Source organism: Urtica dioica, chromosome 10 (assembly GCF_054948205.1).
Source record: "Urtica dioica subsp. dioica isolate 48M chromosome 10, U.dioica_male_clone48M_v1_H2, whole genome shotgun sequence".
NCBI classification, from domain to species: Eukaryota; Viridiplantae; Streptophyta; class Magnoliopsida; order Rosales; family Urticaceae; genus Urtica; species Urtica dioica.
The window spans coordinates 2265209-2283687 of record NC_142765.1 but is presented as its reverse complement, the minus strand read 5'-3'; the positions used below and the strand labels follow the sequence as shown (position 1 = coordinate 2283687).

Here is an 18479-nt window from a genome sequence, read left to right as displayed (position 1 = left end):
CCTATTTCCCGGACTAAAAACTAACGAGTCCTCAAGTGTTTTTGATAGCTTTTGTGTGTTTATGAGTGATTTTCAGGTTTAAGAGGTCAATTGGGTCTTGAGGAGATTATTAGCGCATCATTTGATGATTCCGAACAATTTCAAGGAGATTCATACACATTTGGACAACTTGGAGCGAAACAAGGAACGACGTCCTCTTCTGCAGAATTTTGGGATTTTTAAATGATGATTTTGGATGATTCACTTCCATAACTTGATAGATCTCTCTCTTAGCTTTCCAACGCATGTTTATTTGCAGAAATCGGACGTCGGAGCTAGGAGTTACGACCGTTTAAAAAACGGTGTGCAACGAGCAGGAAGCGCGGCGCACGGACAAAAATTTCGCCTTCTTCGCCTCCAGAGTCGTACGCGCGCACCGCGCGAAGCCAAAAATAAAAAATGCGCGCCTAGACAAAAGGGCGCGCCGCGCGGTCCCAAAATCAGCTTTTTCCAATGTTGCGTTTCTGAGCGGATTTTGGCCATTGGATGCGATTGGAAGGCCTAGATTGCTCCGAAAACAAGTCCATTCAACCTTAAAAAGACAAATCTATTCAGAAGAAGGCATGCATGGAAGAAGATCTTTAGAATCTATCAAGAACAACTATTCATTTTTCTTAGTTTTTATTAGTTTTTCCAAAAAAAAAATTCCAGACTTGTTCATATTTTTGTGGCTCCAATTTGAAGAGAAGGAGAGAGCTGCAGAATTCTACCATTGCTACATTCCTAATCAAAGTGTTCTATTCTCTAAACTCTTATATTTTTAATTCAAGTTCTACATATGCTTATGATGTTTCATGATGTGTTGTTCTTGTGTTCATATTCAAGCACTTTTATTGTCATGGTTATTTATATGAACTAGTCTCATGTAGGGCTATGGTGTAGCGGGTTCATTATGATGTAGGATTCAAGATATTAGAATTGTTAGGTTGTTGTTTTTCTCATCACTTTTTGCTTAATCCACAACCATGCTTAATGCTTGTATGAATGTCATGAACTCATGCTTGTTTTATATTCAACTCTAATGCTTGGGAAAGATTAGGTTGTTGTGTTTTTGTGTGGATTACTAGAATTCATTCCTAGGCTAGATATAGCTAGGTTGTTCTAGACTCGTGAGAATACTCTTGTTTTTATGCTAGCCGTGCTTGTTAGGAGTTGAGATCGAAAGATAATATTCCGGTATCGGTTTAGGTTGTTAGATGCTTGAGAGAGATCTATCAATTCTATTAAAGTGAGTATGAGTAGTAAAAAGTGTGAATCTCAATAGCTTGTTTCTTTTCTTAATTCAGCGAATCCAAGTTGTTTTGTGAACCCGTGAACCATAGTCCTTCCCTTTATCCAATAGAGTTTTTGTGCATCTAGTAATTTAAATTTTGTGACGTGTTAGTGACATTTTGTGATAACAATCCAATCAACTATTTTAAGTTCTATATTAGCTTGTGATTATCGAATTCCATATTTAGCTAATTCTCGAGGGATCGACTCGTTCTTACGATTTATTACTATTGCGACCACGTGCACTTGCGTGTGCGAGAAAATTCGCAACAATGGCTCGGGAGACGGAGACGGTAAGCATTGGGATTGACCTTGGCGATGATCTTGAGGGGGCCGATGGTCTTTGGCTTGAGCTTGTTGTACTCGTGAGCGGGAACGCGGTCTTTAGTCAATACCGCCCACACGTAGTCGCCAACGGAGAATTCCAAAGCGCGACGCTTCTTATTCGCGGCTTCCTTGTAACGAGCAGTGGCGGCTTGCAGGTTGGCGGCTGTTTTGCGATGAGTCTCCTGCAGCAACTCGATGAAGGCAGTGGCGTCACCATGTAGTCGAGTGGGATCCGGAACGGGTGCGAGATCGAGTGGGCATCGAGGAAGAATGCCGTACATGACTTGAAAAGGAATCATGCCGGTGCTCCGGTTGACGACGTGGTTATGCGTGAACTCCGCTTGGCAAAGCTTTAAATCCCATGTCTTGATTGAGTCACCAACGAGACAACGAAGTAAATCTCCAAGCGAACGATTAACAACTTCCGTTTGTCCATCTGTTTCCGGGTGATAAGCACTACTAAAGTCGAGGCGCGTATCCACGAGGCGCCACAAACTCCGCCAAAAATGACTCAAAAATCGCGTGTCGCAGTCGAAAACGATCGACAACGGTAGACCATGAAGACGATAGACCTCGCGGAAATACAAACTCGCCACATTACTAGCATCCGCAGTTTTTTTGCATGGAATAAAATGAGTCATTTTTGAGAAGCGGTCCACGACCAGAAAGATAGAGTCGTTAGCTCGTTGAGTACGCGGGAGACCCAAAAAAAATCCATGCTCACGTCACCCAAAAAAAACGGTTGAGTCGGGATAGGCAATGGGCGGTATAGGCCAGCGTTCGTCGCTTTTCCCTTGGCGGTGTGGAAAATTCGGCAACGGTCCACAAAGCGGGCGATGTCACGACGCATGGACGGCCAAAAATAACGTGAAGCGACGAGGTGAAAAGTACGATCACGACCGACGTGGCCCTCATTGTGAAGATCACGAACAATCATGAGCCGTAGGCTCCCTTCCGGAATGCATAACTGTCCACGATGAAATTAAAGGAACCCCTCGGACCAAAAGAAGTCGGTCGCGGTGTTGTTGTTGATGCTTTGAGCGACTTTGGCGAAGAACGGGTCACTAAGGTACGTTTCGGGCAGCGAGTCGAACCCCGGTGTGGTGATGCGAAGTTGCGATAATAAAGCGTGACGGCGACTCAACGCATCAGCAACACGGTTTAGGACTCCGGACTTGTGCTTAATCGTGAACGTTAACTGTTGCAAAAAATCAATCCAAGAAGCATGTCGCGCCGAAACTTTATCTTGAGAACCGAGATGTTTGAGGGCGTTGTGATCGGTGTAGAGTACGAATTCTTTGTGAAACAAATAGTGGCGTTAATGGTGGATTGCGCGCACAATTACGTAGAACTCGACGTCGTAAGTGTTGTACCGAGTCTTGGGTCCGAAAAGCTTCTCACTAAAATAAGCCACTGGACGGTTTTGTTGGCCTAAAATAGCCCCTATTCCCACCTTAGACGCGTCGCAATGGAGAATGAACGGTTGCTCGAAATCCGGTAAAATGAGTATCGGGGCGGTTGTCAATTTTTCCTTGACCCGAACGAAAGCTTCTTCCGCATCGGTATTCCAATGAAATCTCCCGGTCTTAATGCACTCCGTGATAGGTGCCATAGTCAAGCTAAAGTGAGGTATAAATCGCCGATAAAAAGAGGCAAGTCCGTGAAAACTACGAACCTCGGTTACGTTCGAGGGTCGCGGCCACGAAGTCACAGCGAGCACCTTGGACGAATCGATGGCCAGCCCTTGTGCGGAGATAATGTAGCCCAAAAAGGTGACATTGTCGTTGGCAAACGAGCACTTGTGGGCCACGGCGTAGAAGGCGTGACTAACAAAAACGAGTAGAACTTCCCGAAGGTGTTTTAAGTGTTCCTCGGGGTTAGCGCTATAGATTAAAACGTCATCGAAATAAACAACAACGAATTTACCAATAAAGGGACGAAGCGCTTGGTTCATGACTCGCATAAATGTACTCGGGGCGTTGGAGAGACCAAATGGCATGACAATCCATTCGTATAGGCCTTCCCGAGTCTTGAAAGCCGTTTTCCACTCATCGCCGGGGCGGATACGGATTTGGTGATAGCCACTCTTCAAATCGAGTTTACTAAATATTTGTGCGCCGCTCAATTGATCGAGTAAGTCATCAAGCCTTGGAATTGGGAAGCGGTATTGTACTGTGATCTTGTTAATGGCTCGGCTATCGACACAGATTCTCCACGAGCCATCCTTTTTTGGTGTGAGAAGAGCGGGTACGGCACATGGAGTTAAGCTTTCACGAATATATCCTTTGGCAAGTAATTCTTCCACTTGGTGACGAAGCTCCTCGTGTTCGCTCGGACTCATACGGTAATGGGCGCGGTTTGGTAATTGAGCTCCCGGTACCAAATCAATGTGGTGTTGAATATCACGCAACGGAGGGAGTGCAACGGGTTGTTCAGTGGCAAAAACGTCTGGGAACGCGTCCAAGATGGGCTGGACCGATGATGGCACCGTGGTGGGGGTCGGGGCTGTTTTGCCGATCAAAGCAAAAATAATTCTGGTTTCCGTAGCGGCGTCTTCAAACTCAGCTCGTGATAGAAGACTTGTCGACGAGCGTTTAGGGGTTGGTTTGGTCGGGTTCGAAGCGAGGAGAACTATCTTTTTGCCACCGAAAAGGAAGCTATACGTGTTAACTCGGCCATCGTGTGTGGTGCTCCTATCAAATTGCCACGGGCAACCGAGAAGTAAATGGCATGCGTCCATGGCGACAACGTCGCATAAAACATCGTCTTTGTAAGTGGGGCCGATAGAGAATTTTACCCGGACTCGTTTGGAGACGGCGATGTCGGTACCGGATTGGAGCCACGCGAGTTTGTACAGGTGTGGGTGTTTCTCCGTAGCAAGGCCAAGTTTGGTGACGACTTCTTCGGCGATGACGTTCTCGCAACTCCAAGAGTCGATGATAAAGCGGTAAATTTTGTCGTTGATTGTACAAGAAGATTGAAAGATGTTTGTAGGAAGCCATTCCGCATCACGGCTCGGTGGAGTGAGAAAATTGCGGCGAATCACTAGTGCTTGCCCAACGTCACCACATACTTCTTCAATGTCGTCACTGTCACATAGTTCCTCATCAAAAATGGGGCCAACTTCGAAGTCGTTTTGAGCCTCGTCAATGAAGAGACCGTTGCGTTGATTTTGCGGGCAATTAGCACGGCGATGACCCGGTTCTCCACATCCAAAACAACGAAGACCGGCTGGAGGGACATGACGTGCAGGAACTGTAGCAGGGGCATGTGGCGGAACTGGAACGTTGGTTGGCCCGCGCGTGGTGGGGGCTGTTGGGGCAGTGTCCGTGGACGAGGATGATGCCCCGGGGCTGAAGCGGCGGCGATTGTTTTGTGTCTCAATGGCGATGGCGCGTTGGTGTGCTTTGGAGAGAGTGGTTGGATCGAATAACATGAGCGTGTCTTCGATAGACGAGCGCAGTCCTCCGATATAGCGCGAAGTAATTTGCTCTTCCGTCTCGGTCAAATCATTACGTGTAATAAGCAAATTAAACGCGTTGGTATAGTCGGACACGGATTTTGTACCTTGGCAAAGGTTTTGGAGAGCGGTGTAGAGCGTATTAGAAGCGATGTTCGCTTCTAAAATTAAGTCGCATCTAAAGAATATAAAGAATTAATAGTAGAATCATCGGATTGCCATTTGTTAACAGTAGAATTCTCTCTCTCTCTCTCTCTCTCTCTCTCTCTCTCTCTCTCTCTCTCTCTCTCTCTCTCTCTCTCTCTCTCTCTCTCTGCTATTTGTTATAGTAGAATCCTCATATATTTTACAAGAATATAAAGAATAAATTATATATGATAATATATTTGTAAGGCAAAATAAAATAGTCTTAAATTACATATACACTACTACAAATACAGTTTTTCGGTACGGATGACTTTTGGGTGCGACTTTTCGCACCTAAAAGTCGCACCAAAAAAGATTTTCGGGTGCGTGCGAAAAATCGCATCCAAAAGACATTGAAGAAACTAAAAAATTTCGCTGATTTTTTTAAATTTGGGTGCGAAAAGTCGCACCCAAAAGTTCATTAATACCTTTGGGTGCGACAAAGTCGCACATTTTGATCTGAGAGAGGACGTTGAACGGAGTGTTTCCAGTGGACATCATAGCTCTAGCGCGGGGTGGAGGAAGACAATATCTAGGATTGGAGCCAGGGGATGACGATTGACGTAGACGGAGTCAGGGCTGAGATTTAGAAATATCATCGGATAAGGCTCTGAAAATTGAACCTTGAAGATGAAAAAGAAGACTACCTCGAAGCTCAGAAAAGCGACGAGGCTGAGGTAGCAAAAGAGGAGGCTATATAGTTCATGATGGTGATGATGAAGATGACCATGGATTTGTTAATTAAACTAGAGAGAGAGAGAGAGAGAGAGAGAGAGAGAGACTTTTCCATTTTTAAAAGATGAATCGTGGTTTTAATTATTCAATGGACTTTTTGCTATATAAAAAGAGCAGTGTAGCAAAATAGCCAAAATGAAACTCTGAAAAAAAAATTTAGCCTACGTTTCACAACTTTTAGGGAAATAGCTAACAGATTTATGTGGCAATAATTATGGTCTGATTTGCCCTTATTTATTAACAAGTTCGTCATTTTCTCTCTCCTACTTTTTTCCTACACTTTTTTTTTACATAAAAACTTCAAAAACCATATCTATCTCATATGTACTCGAAATTGAGTGATTCCAAATCCTACGGATTCGTGACGCCGAGATCTTCAAAAATAAATCCATTGTGTTTGATGAAAAATCATGTTTAATATCATAGATGTAGAAAAATCACGTTACTACCTTAAATATGAAAATAACTGAAATTTTTTGAAATTATAAAAAAAAAATGGAAATGTACATATGAATTAAACATAATTTTTCATCAAACATAATGGGTCTATTTTTGAAGATCTCGACGCCACGAATTTTTAGGATCTGAAATCACTCAATTTCGAGTTCGTAAGAGAAAGATATGAATTTTGAAGTTTTGATGCAAAAAAATAGGAGAGAGAAAGTGACGAATTTATTAATAAATAAGGGCAAATCAGACCTTAATTATTGACACATAAGCCATTTGGTTATATCCCTAAAAATTGTCAAACTTAGACTACATCCAAAATCACATGTTTAAAGTGGCCTACTTAGTTACAAATCTCATATAAAAATGGAATGACTTTATTAATATTTGTAACATAAATTCAAGATTTTATATATTTAAAAAAACGAAAATAATAAAGGTGAAAATGGGAATAAAAAATAAATTTATATGACATGTCATCAATTACGGCTATTTTGCTAAAGATTTAGAAACGTTAGCTAATTTACAATCTCAACGTTTTAAAATGGCTAGTTCATGTAATTTTTCTTTTTTTTAATTGTGTTTCCGATTTTGTCGTTTGTAAGACATGTCATTTGTTTCTTTATTAACAAAGAAAAAATAAGAGATGTCATTTGTTTCTGATTTTGCGTTTTTAATTAAAATGTGTCATTTGTTATCAAAGTTTATGTCGTTTTTTAAATAGAAAGATAAGAGATGTCGTTTCTTTGCTATTTTGTCGTTTGTAATTTAACTGTGTCGTTTGTAATCGAGATTAATGTCGTTTTTTAAATAGAAAAAAAAATACGTCGTTTGGTTCTGTTCTTGTCGTTTTTAATTAAACTGTGGTTTTAATAGAAAAATAAGAGATGTCGTTTTTACTTAGTATTAATGTCATTTTTTTTATAGATTAATAATGACTTGCCATTTTAAGACTGTGGTGGACCCTTATTCAGATTTCCAGATAATGTAATTCTTCCACCGGAGCTTCCATGGGATATTTCCATGGACGAAATTGAGGTCTCGGACAAATGGTTGAGATTAGCACATTAGCACTTTTTATTTTTATTTGGTCTTGGTGTTGAAAATCGTATTTGATAATGTCACATTGCAATAATGGGTATGGTTTTTTATTTTATTTTATTTTTTGGGTGAGCTCAAGGAAGACGTAGAATAACCCTAAAGTCGTAAACTTTTAGCAGAAGGCCCAAGAAGTGGGCTTTTGCAGCGTAGTTTTTTCGCGGGTGCTCTCTTTTTTCGGGGACTAGTTTCGGTTGCGATATCGATATGAAGGCAAGAGATTGGTAGGAAGATCGAGAGAGAGCGAAAGTGGAGTTTTTCAAAGGGCCTTTGTGGAATGAGAAGACCAAGAGTTTGAAAGCTGGCGAGGAAAAATGCGGTGAGTCCTTTGAGATGGTAAAGCCAAAAGCCATACGTACCTGTTGGATATGGTCCCTAAATCAACACATCAAAGTCATAGACACACACATAGTTTCTACAACAATAAAGAAAAATAAGAGAAGGAATTTGATTTGCAAGGAAAAAATAATTCTGGAGAGATTTTCTATTCTTTTCTGGATTTCCATTACAAAGTAGAGTACCTTACATATATATAGAAAAGAAATTAAGTACGTTACCCACTAACCCACTATGTATACCTTACCACTAATCTAGGAGATAAATTCGGATCTATTAAAGACTCACTAACACACTAACACATCCACTATTTCAGCACACAACACACGTTCTAATAATAAAAAGGAATTTAACAAAATTAAAACTAACAAATATGACCAAGTCTAGATTAAAATAACCCAACAGTACCTTTATGAAGTTGCTAATCTCTCTCTCCATTTTCTTTCCTTGCTATTGTTTTGTGGAATTTGACAAAGGTTACTTTGTTTTTGTAATATATTTCTCTTTCTAATCAGGTACAGCTAATCCTGTCAAATGAAATATTTTACTCAATGTCAGCAAAGACTTCATATTTTTTTTATTCAGAAGTTCATTTCTTTTAGAGATGTTCAATCAATATCCAGATGCCGCAAATTGATTAGTCTTTCCATGTTCTTTGGTAATGTCGTTAGGTTAAGGCACATTGACAACAATAATGTCTGCAAGTTGTACAAAGTACAAACTACATACTGAATAAAATAATTGATTCATAATGTCGTTACGTTAATCAGATATTTACCGCGATTCATAATGTAGTTGTAACTCTTTGCCTGTAAATTGTTATCATCAAATGTTAGGTTGATCGTTTACAGAGACTAAACGGCAATAAAAAGTTAAGAACTTGTGCGCCATTGTTTTTTTACTTTATCACAAAATGAATGTCAAAGAAAGGGACCACCCTTGATAGTCTTGTGATTAAATGACAACCCAGCAACGAAATAAGTAATATTGAAACATATTCTTAAATAAAGAAGAACCTCCTGGTTCTATCAATCCGTACAATATATTTTCGGGTCCCGAGAGAAAGATAAATCTGTGATCATTCCATTGTAGTCGGGTCAGCATCGTCATCACCAATATGGACTTATTTATTATAAAAAAATGATATTATGTGAGACATTGAGCACATCCCAATTAGGTTGGCACCCACTCAACATCTCATCATTGATTATATATTGTAATTATCTTTTTGGTCGTGAGTTAGAACCATGATTCCATTGTTCTTCCTCAAGGCTTTCATTTTCTGTGTTTGGCGCTTCGGCTTCTTCCAATTCCATTTGCTCCGAGGATTGAGCTAATTCCATATACAACTCCTTTAATCCAAATGATCGCACGAGTTGGAATCTCGACGGCTTTTCTTCCATCAGTTCCGTTCCGAGCCATTTTTGGCTCCAGCTAAATGATGTCACTGATAATGACCAAAGATATATATTAGTGAATGGAGTTAAAGAGAGGATAATATACAAGTTTAGTGTGACATTATTATGTATGCTAATTAATTATACATGCTAGAATATACAAACACAAGATTCTCGTTTCTTTCAAAATCAAGATGGAATCAAGATCAAGCAGGGTCCATAGAGATAAAACGCACTCACCAGGGAAGCTATGTTTTGCTATGCAGATTGCAGTATCTCTGAATAAGCACCTATCGACTTTGGATTCTTCTTCTGATCCAAATTGTCTGAATACGCCATCCACTTTACATGTAATCCAAGAGAGCGATTAACTACAAAGAAGATGCTCAAATGTTCATAGACCATGTTAAGAAAGGTCATACCTGAGATGAGGCATTAGGTATTTAGTGGAATCGGGATAGAAGTTTAAATCTCGACAGCTTTCTTCCATGAACAAGTTTTTGAGCTGCTTTTGGGTCCAACTACTTGATCATCACCAAAGGTAAGAGAGTGAATGGAATTCAAGTTGAGAAAAATATATACTTGCAGTTCACATCACAACATTAATCTCAATCGGCACATATCTGTATTCTCTTGTGTCCACTCCAAAGCTCTCAACCACTTCTGGAATTTGTTGATAAATCTCACAAATCCTCTGCAAAATGATTACCCATTTGACACAACTCCGAAATGAAGGTCTCTTGGATATGCCAAATATAAGACCGACGAGTTAGATTTCATGTAGTTTACCTTTGGAGAGCGGTTTTGTGAACCAATGAGAGAAATGTGAAGCAGATGGATAAAGAGTGATTGAATAGCCTTCTTTGGATATCTGATCAGAAACCAGAAAATCCAATTTCTCATTTCCAAAATTATGACATAAGGACAGTAACAAGATCTGTAAGTTGTACAACCCAAAGGTCATTTTTCAATAATTCAAGAGTAAGATCATTAGTTCCAATACCTCAGGTAAGAGTGAATGGAATTAAAGACGAGAAAATACAAGTTGAATATAACATTATGTACGCTAATTTACTAGATCAGCAAGAATACACAAACACGAGATTCTCTCTTTTTTCAAGAACAAGATTGAATCGATATAAAACAGGGTCTTCGGAGAAATTAAATTCTTTCCGTAGGCTCTTTACTAAGCTATCATAGCTAAACTAAACATAGAACCCTTACCAGGTCAGCAATGTTCTTCTAGAAAAGGTGGTGTCTGAATTGCTTCCAAAGAAGACAACTAACAGATATTTTGAGGAAAGCTTCAGTTTCTTCCACATGGTCGGATCCAAGGATTGGACTACTGGTTGATAATATGACCTTCAAAAACAATTGATAATAAGTCAATGAAACAATGTGATCCGACAACCAGAACATTAGCTTTGAAAAAAAAGGTTACCTCCTTTAGTGATGTTAGAATATGTGTGTGAAAGCCTTCTCGCCAGTCTCCCATTTCTTCTCACCCACCTTTGTACAATGATTTCGTGTACACAATAATATCTTGACGGGAAATCAGCGGGGAAGTTAATTCCATTATTCCCAGCCACTTTTGGCTCCAACTAAATCATGTTACTGATCATGACCAAATATATATAAGAGTGTATGGAATTAAAGAGGCGATAAAATGCAAGCTGAATATGAGATTAATTATATGTAAGCTAATCACCTATATCAGCGAGAATATACAAACACTCAAAAGGGCAGCAGCGATGTACTTATGCCAAAGAAAGTACTAAGAGCGATGTATAGCATCAACTCGAGTTAATTATTATAAGAAAAAAAAAGTCCGTCCAAAAAATCTATATGAAACAGAAAATAAATAACATACCATATCATATTTTATAAGAAAAAAAATTATCATTATACCTTTATTGAAATCTTGAAAAAAAAACTCAACTTCGGGGATGTGGTGTTGCGAAATCGAGTTTGAATCTTGATAGCATTCTTCCATCAGTTCCGTTCTGATGCACTTTTGGCTCCAAATAAATTATGTTACTGATCATGACCAAAGATACATAAGAGTGTGTGGAATTTAACGGATGAGAAAATACAAGTGGAACCGTGAGATTATCATGTACTAAAATTAACTATATCAGCAAGAATACAAAATCACTTACCAGGATGGCAATGTACTTATGCCAAAGAAGTACTACGAGCGATGTAAAGCATCAACTTGAGATAATTTATTACGAAAAAAGTCTGTCCAAAAAATTCTATAAAAAAAGGAAAATATATAACATACTGTTAGAAAATATGGTTGATTTATTTCTTTGTTTAGAATATTACGTGTAAATTAATTCCAGAATATAAGGAATTAATTAGGTGTACAGTTTTATTTTATTCTGATCTGATCTCCTTCTAATCAGATCAAATCTCCTTGATTTTCTCTATGTATTATACTCTTTAGGCTGTATAAATACACCACCAGGAAGTAATAAAAATTTAATTCATTTCCGCCAACATTCTTTTACGTACCATGCCATACTTTATAAGAAAAATGAAAAAAAAAAATGAAAAATAAAAATAAAAATAACATAAAAATTATCATTTTACCTTTTAAGGAAATCTTGATAAAATTTCGACTTCGGGGATGTGATGTCGGGTCAGCATCACTATCATCAAAGATCGTCGACGTCTGTCTCACCATTCTCTGTGTTCAGTGCTCCGGCTTCTGCCACATGGCGTACACAATCATCAACGCCGGGCTTTCTTCTTTCTACTTGTTCAGATTAGCAATGTGATAGGCACCACTCCGTAAACAAACAAAATTACGCCAATGATAATCACAATGATCATGTACCTGATAGATGATATGTTCAGAGACCATACGAAATCTTTCGTACCTGATAGATAGAGCTCTAGGTCATCTCATCGACAGTGCTGACAAGGTATAGGACCACCTCCACGTGGCATTCTGAGAAGCTGAGACTTTATTTTCTATCCACCAAGGCAATTGATGATGGTCGACACCGATCAGAATCGTCTTTTTGCAAAAGAAAAGTATGCGGTAATGTTTTCTAAAAAAGATTAAAAAATAGACATTAAAAACCCTTGGGTAACCAACTTAGCCGTTAACCATACAAGTTGTTCTAAATAAGCCAATGCACTTTACCTATGAACCAAAAGAGCAAAGACTATGGTATGTCTATGTTCATAGACCATAAAAAAACGACGGGCATCTCAACGACAGTGCTGATCGGGTGGCGTCCAAGTGGCGCTCTGTGAATGGCTGAACCTCTGTATGTTAAAGAGAGAATAATCTACAATTATTACTCTGTATGTTCCTACAAATAGCTAGCCAAAATGAAGCACTTCTTTGTAAAACATCTACTTAAGATAAATTATAATTTGTATACAAAAAAAAATTAGTAAGTTAAGAAGAGACCACAGAAATGAATAAAAATGACACGGTGAAACATGGACCACAACACCTTGTGAGCAAAAAAAGGACCACAGCACAGCATCATTGTCAAATCAATGAAGTATATGTTGTAAGAATACCATGAAAAGAAAAATAAAATGTAATTCGCCTTCAAAGAAATGAGGATTAAGCTTGACCGGTTCGAAGCAATATGTTTTCCAGTCCCGAGAGAATGATCCCATTAATGCCTCAGCAAAGCCTTCATCAAGATTTTCCTCCATTGGACACAAAATCTCGAGCCTTTGCATGAACTCGATCTGAATAAGCCGTCGTACTTTACCTTGTAGTCGATTAGTAATGATCATAAAACCTTGATGAGCTACGAGGCATTTTAAATACAATCCATCAGAATCAAGGCGCACACAATCATTTTGTTGCAGTAACAACATGAAAGATTCAATGTTGACAGCTTTCTTTCATCAACCAGTTTTGGGTCCAACAACCAGCTGATCATCACCAAAGATAAAGAGTGATTAACAGAATTAAAGACTGGAAAATATATTTTACATTAAGATCATATCATTAAATTGTTGAGAAATTTAATTGCTTTTCCCCACCTATGAATAGCATTCCAAGACCGTTCTTGCTCCAGATGATACAATGATATTGCTGCTCTGAATGGCTGGGAATATACAGAATAAACTCCTTGGCTACGAATTACGGCCTAAAATCTGTCTGAAGAGCGATCGAATCGGGGAAGATTGAAGATGAGCCAGATAAGTATGATAAAAAAAAAAGCTTTGTTTTGCAACAACGGTGGGAAAGCATACCCATTCTAGCGAAACTGTTTGTTCACAAAGAAAAAAACATCAGCACTTTCATTACGATATATATATATATATATATATATATTTACTTCCCTACAATGATTTCTAACTAAGAGAAAAAATCACATAAAACCATAAGTTTCTTTTCTTCTGTCCACGCCTAATAGTTCACTATACTCACAATTCGAAAATTTCCTTGTAAAATAAATATCTATGTTCAAGATGGTCTTACTGTTTTCCTAATTTCAGCACTATACTTCATAACCTAAAATACCCTGTAAGTTTCTCAGCTTTATATAGAACCTAAACTTCAAAACCAAACTCAATCAATTCAACAAAAACACCTGAGTAAACCCCAACCCATACTTGATTCCAAAAACGTCAATTGACGAGTCCAATTAAAATAATCACTATATACAGAAAGATACCCAATTTATAAACCCAGTTCTTATGCTCGCAAATCTATTCCACACGCGGTAACTTTCTCAGCTTTATATAAAACCTGAACTCCAAAACCAAAATCAATCAATTCAACAAAAGAAACACTGACGTAAAACCCCAACCCATACTTGATTCCAAAAATGTCAATTGACGAGCCCAATTCTAAAAAGCACTGTATACAGAAGATACCCAATTAATAATAAAATCAGAGTAGTAGTAAATCCAGTTCTTAAGTTCTCAAACCTAGCATTTTACCATTCCCGTCCTTCAATTCCCAGACCAAGCACGTCAAATTTAATAATAACAATTCAAAATCGATTCCGCAAACCTTATCGTTAATCATGAGAATCATTGACACCACGTTCTGGAACGTTCTCCAAGTACTAGTTGACCTCAAGAACCATAACACTATGCAAAGGCACTTCCTTTGTCCCTTTACAAACAAAGAAACCAGCATTAGAGTTTGATAAAATTTAAATGGTAAGGGATCGTCAGTAGTAATAGTAGCATGCATATCATTTTATCAAAAAAAATTATAAAATAATAAATGAATAATTTACCTCTAATCAGATTCAGATGTCGATTTACCATAACACTACGCAAAGGGACAACGAATCATAACCAGCACTAGAATTTATTAGAAATTGAAATGGTAAAGGAGCGCGCGTCAGTGGTAGTAAGAGTAGCATGCACATAATTTATCAGAAAAATTAAAAAAAAATAATAATAAAAGAATAGTTTACCTTTTTTTATGTATAAATAGAGACGCTCCGGATGTGGGCAATCTTATGCCAATCTTGGCCTTTACCTTTCTCACACCGTTGCTTCAATAATGGATGGCATCCCGTGATTCTTAAAACAGAGAGAGAAGCGGGCAAGCCTTGTTCGGGCAAACATTGAAGCTGAGGGCATACATGAATGGTCAACTCCTTAAGGTTGGTGAGTTGTTGAAAGGCCTCGTTGTTTAGGGCCAACAGATTCCTACTACTCCAGATCTTAATCGTAGCCAGAGTGGTGGGGAGCAATATTCCATCACCAGGAAACGAATCCCCTTTCCAACCAATGATGCTCAACTCCTTAAGGTTGGTGAGTTGTTGAAAGGCCTCGGCGTTTAGGGCCAACAGATTGCTACAATCCTGGATAGTAATCGTAGCCAGAGTAGTGGGGAGCAATATTCCATCACCAGGAAACGAATCCCCTTTCCAACCGCTGATTCTCAACTCCTTAAGGTTGGTGAGTTGTTGAAAGGCCTCGCCGTTTAGGGCCAACAGATTCCTATTATACCAAATCTCAATCTTAGCCAGAGTGGTGGGGAGCAATATTCCATCACCAGGAAACGAATCCCCTTCCCAACCATCTATAAGTAATCCTTTCAATGATGGTAGTTTGTGTAGATCACTCTCCAAAAGCTTTTCGCAACCCTCTATGATAAGCTCTTCTAGTTTAGAGAGAGAGTCGGGGTGTACATGACAAGCATCCGACGTGTTTGGTAAGCTCATCTTCAACTCCGGACATTCATGTAAGTATAGATCCCTCAGCCTGGGGAAAACTAGTGTGCCATCTCCACCAAATGACCACTCCTTCCACTGTGGCATAAAACATATAGATAAGTATTCTAAGGATCTGAAAGAGGTGCCACTAGTACTGCTGCCACCGTACAACTCATCACCCACACTCACCACCCTATCAAACCCCCATATTTCAAGCCTTTTGAGGCATGGCAATTGTCCCAGCGGAGGCAAAATGAAACACCTTTTACAATTCTTAAGGCAGATCGATACTATGTTAAAAAAAGAATGATGTCCCACCCACTCTGGAAATATCGTGCCTCTGTAATACTCGATTCTGAGATTACTCACATTTGTATGAGGCCGAAGTGATTCCAATATTTCTCTCTCTCTCTCCGAACTATTTGCATCGCCGGCAGATTCTTCACTCCATTCCAAAGTCAGATCCGTAATGCCCTTCTTATTCTTCAAATCAGCCTCCAAAGCCTCATTCGCATCACCCACATTTTCAATACTCGAAATCTCAAGTCTTCCCATGAAAGGCTGAACATGTTTCACTTCTTTAATATTATTCCCCCTATCTCCAAAATCAACAACTATTTTACTCAATGTAAGCAAAGACTTCATATTTTTTATTTGGAAGTTCATTTCTTTTACAGCTGTTCCAAAAATATCCAGATGCCGCAAATTTACAAGCCTTTCCATGTTCTTTGGTAATTTCATAAGATTACTACAGTTTGACAACAACAATGTCTGCAAGTTGTACAAACTACATATTGTAGCAGGCAACTCCCTAATCATAGAGTTAGATAAATCCAAGTACCTCAAATGTATCAAACTTTTAATCGAATTAGAGATTGAACCACGTATACCAAGGACTCTTAAGTATCTTCCCGACTTTGCAAAGGTTTTATAAGGCAAGCCAAAATAGAACAGTTTATCTGATCCAATAAAGGTGCGCAAATACTTAGCCTTGCATATAAGCCCAAAATCTTCAGGCTCTGTGCTACATGAGAGGTGCCGAGTATGACTTTGAAGGCTGTCAAAGTCATTTATTTTATCAACCCTGAAGCAAAATCCACGGGATACGAACATGGCTAAATCGTGAACAAGGTCGTGCATGAGGAAAATTGAGTCATCTTTATTCGACTTCTGAAACAATGACCTTGAAACAAGATCTTCCAAGTACTCCTCTCCAACTTCCTCCATTGTCCTAGCTTTCTTATCACTCTGCAAAAATCCTTCAGCCATCCACAACACGATTATCCTGTCTCTCTTAAACTCATGGTCTTTTGGAAAGATTGAGCAATAAGAGAAACATCGTTTTAGATGTGTAGGCATACGGCGATAACTCAACCACAAAGCGGGGAGGATGCTTTTTTCTTTACTATACAACTCATTCCATACATCACTTTCGAGAATGTTTTCCCAATTCTTTGGATTTCGTTCGGAACGTAATAAACCGCCAAGAGATTTGATAGCTAAAGGCAAGCCTTTGCACTTCTTCACTATCTCTTTGCCAATCGTTTGCAAATCTTGATATGCATGAGCGTCTTCGTTGTTTCTGAAAGCATGGCGTGAAAATAACAGCCAACAATCTTCGGGTGATAAATCAGTTAACTGGTAAGTAGCTGTCTTTCCAATTGCCATACTAGAGGCTACTATTGTGCTTCGTGTTGTCACAATGATCTTACATCCTTTTGCTCCAGATTCAAAAGAGCTCTTCAAAGAGTCCCAGAGAATATAATTCTCATTCCAAACATCATCAAGAACCATAAGAAATCTCTTCCCTCTTAAGGAATCCCTTAGTTTCTGTTGAATCTCAAACAACTCTTCTGAACGACACTCTTTCGATGTGACCTTTTCCAAGATTAGTTTTGTAATCTTATAGATGTCGAAATCATTTGATACCGTCACCCATGCTCTTAGATCAAAATAATCATTGACCTCATCATCGTCATAAACGAGCTGAACAAGGGTGGTTTTTCCAATACCACCCATCCCCACAATCGAAATGACTGATAGTTTTTCCTCACTACCATCGCCGGAGAGCAACAAGTCAACAATGACCTTTTTATCATCTTTCCTTCCGTAAACGCTGGATTCTTCAACCAACGGAGTGGGTGGCCTTTGATAAGAAGGGATTTCTCCAAGATCATCTCTCAGACCAAGATTATCCTTTTGGTCTAAAAGACTCTTGAATCTACGAAGGATCTCCGTAGCTTCATTCTTGACCATGCTATCAAATCCAATAGTGAACAAACCACTTGGGATACTCAAACAACAAGGCTGGTGAGGTTTCAGCTCAAGCCTCTGAGCTTCGCTGTTCATGGTATCAACCAAGTCATCGGTGCGATACACCATGTCTTGGAGGTCATCCAGCCACTCCCTGACAGTGATAAGCTTTTCCTCTGCATCGTCGACCAGCTTTGTCACTGACCTCACGACGTTCCTCAGATCACCTAAGACATCAACAACGGGCTGATTTCCACGGAACAAGATGGCTGGGATCTCTTTCGGAGCCAACCTTTCAAACAAGACTTGAAGAAAAGAAGAAAGCAACGCTCCTCCAAATAACTCAGCCATTTATAACTGCCAGCAGATCAAGGGTTCTCTATTTTACAATATATATAGATTCAAAAGTAAGACAATATTTATAGAGTAACTACGGTCAGTTCAGTTTTGTGCTTTATTTATATACATTTTTTTTTCCTTCTAATAAATTGTTTTATTTATTTATTGATAGATAGAAGAAGTGTGTTTGTGAACGTGAGGGTTCACATTCCAGAGAGACTGGTTGAGCTGAGCGGGAAAACCAGAACAGTATTGGCGACGAATAACGAGAGACATCTGAGAGCGTATTTTGAAAAAATACTAGAGGAATTGAATGAGCGTTGATTTCTTCTTTTGCGTTTTTTTTGTCTCCATTCACGGAAACAATAATGCATGAATGAGCAATTTAAAATTTATAGAACTATATACGATATTTACAAATAATAATAA

General features: G+C 38.9%; 2 protein-coding genes and 2 long non-coding RNA genes across 5 annotated transcripts; all 4 read right to left on the bottom strand.

Moving 5' to 3' along the window:
* Positions 1–2620: 2620 nt before the first annotated feature.
* Positions 2621–5785, bottom strand: LOC149383005 (uncharacterized). Its single transcript, XM_089627651.1, has 3 exons — positions 5713–5785; positions 2984–5259; positions 2621–2836 (listed from the first exon to the last, which is right to left on the bottom strand). Exons 1-3 carry the CDS (start codon positions 5783–5785, stop codon positions 2621–2623), a joined length of 2565 nt encoding a protein of 854 aa, XP_089483777.1.
* A 2978-nt stretch (positions 5786–8763) lies between these two features.
* LOC149383004 (uncharacterized) lies at positions 8764–10887 on the bottom strand. Its single transcript, XR_016301607.1, has 6 exons — positions 10739–10887; positions 10522–10659; positions 10087–10168; positions 9720–9991; positions 9538–9639; positions 8764–9347 (listed from the first exon to the last, which is right to left on the bottom strand). It is a non-coding gene; the product is annotated as an uncharacterized LOC149383004 (long non-coding RNA).
* A 125-nt stretch (positions 10888–11012) lies between these two features.
* LOC149383003 (uncharacterized) lies at positions 11013–12342 on the bottom strand. 2 transcript variants are annotated; one of them, XR_016301608.1, is made up of 4 exons: positions 12140–12342; positions 11893–12010; positions 11206–11334; positions 11013–11071 (listed from the first exon to the last, which is right to left on the bottom strand). It is a non-coding gene; the product is annotated as an uncharacterized LOC149383003 (long non-coding RNA). The 2 variants fall into 2 exon arrangements; XR_016301609.1 differs by lacking the exons at positions 11013–11071; positions 11206–11334 and adding an exon at positions 11370–11538.
* Positions 12343–14717: 2375 nt separating this feature from the next.
* Positions 14718–18062, bottom strand: LOC149383002 (putative disease resistance RPP13-like protein 1). The gene has a single exon (XM_089627650.1). The coding sequence runs from the start codon at positions 18060–18062 to the stop codon at positions 14718–14720; it is 3345 nt and encodes a 1114-aa protein (XP_089483776.1).
* Between the last annotated feature and the right edge of the window lie 417 nt (positions 18063–18479).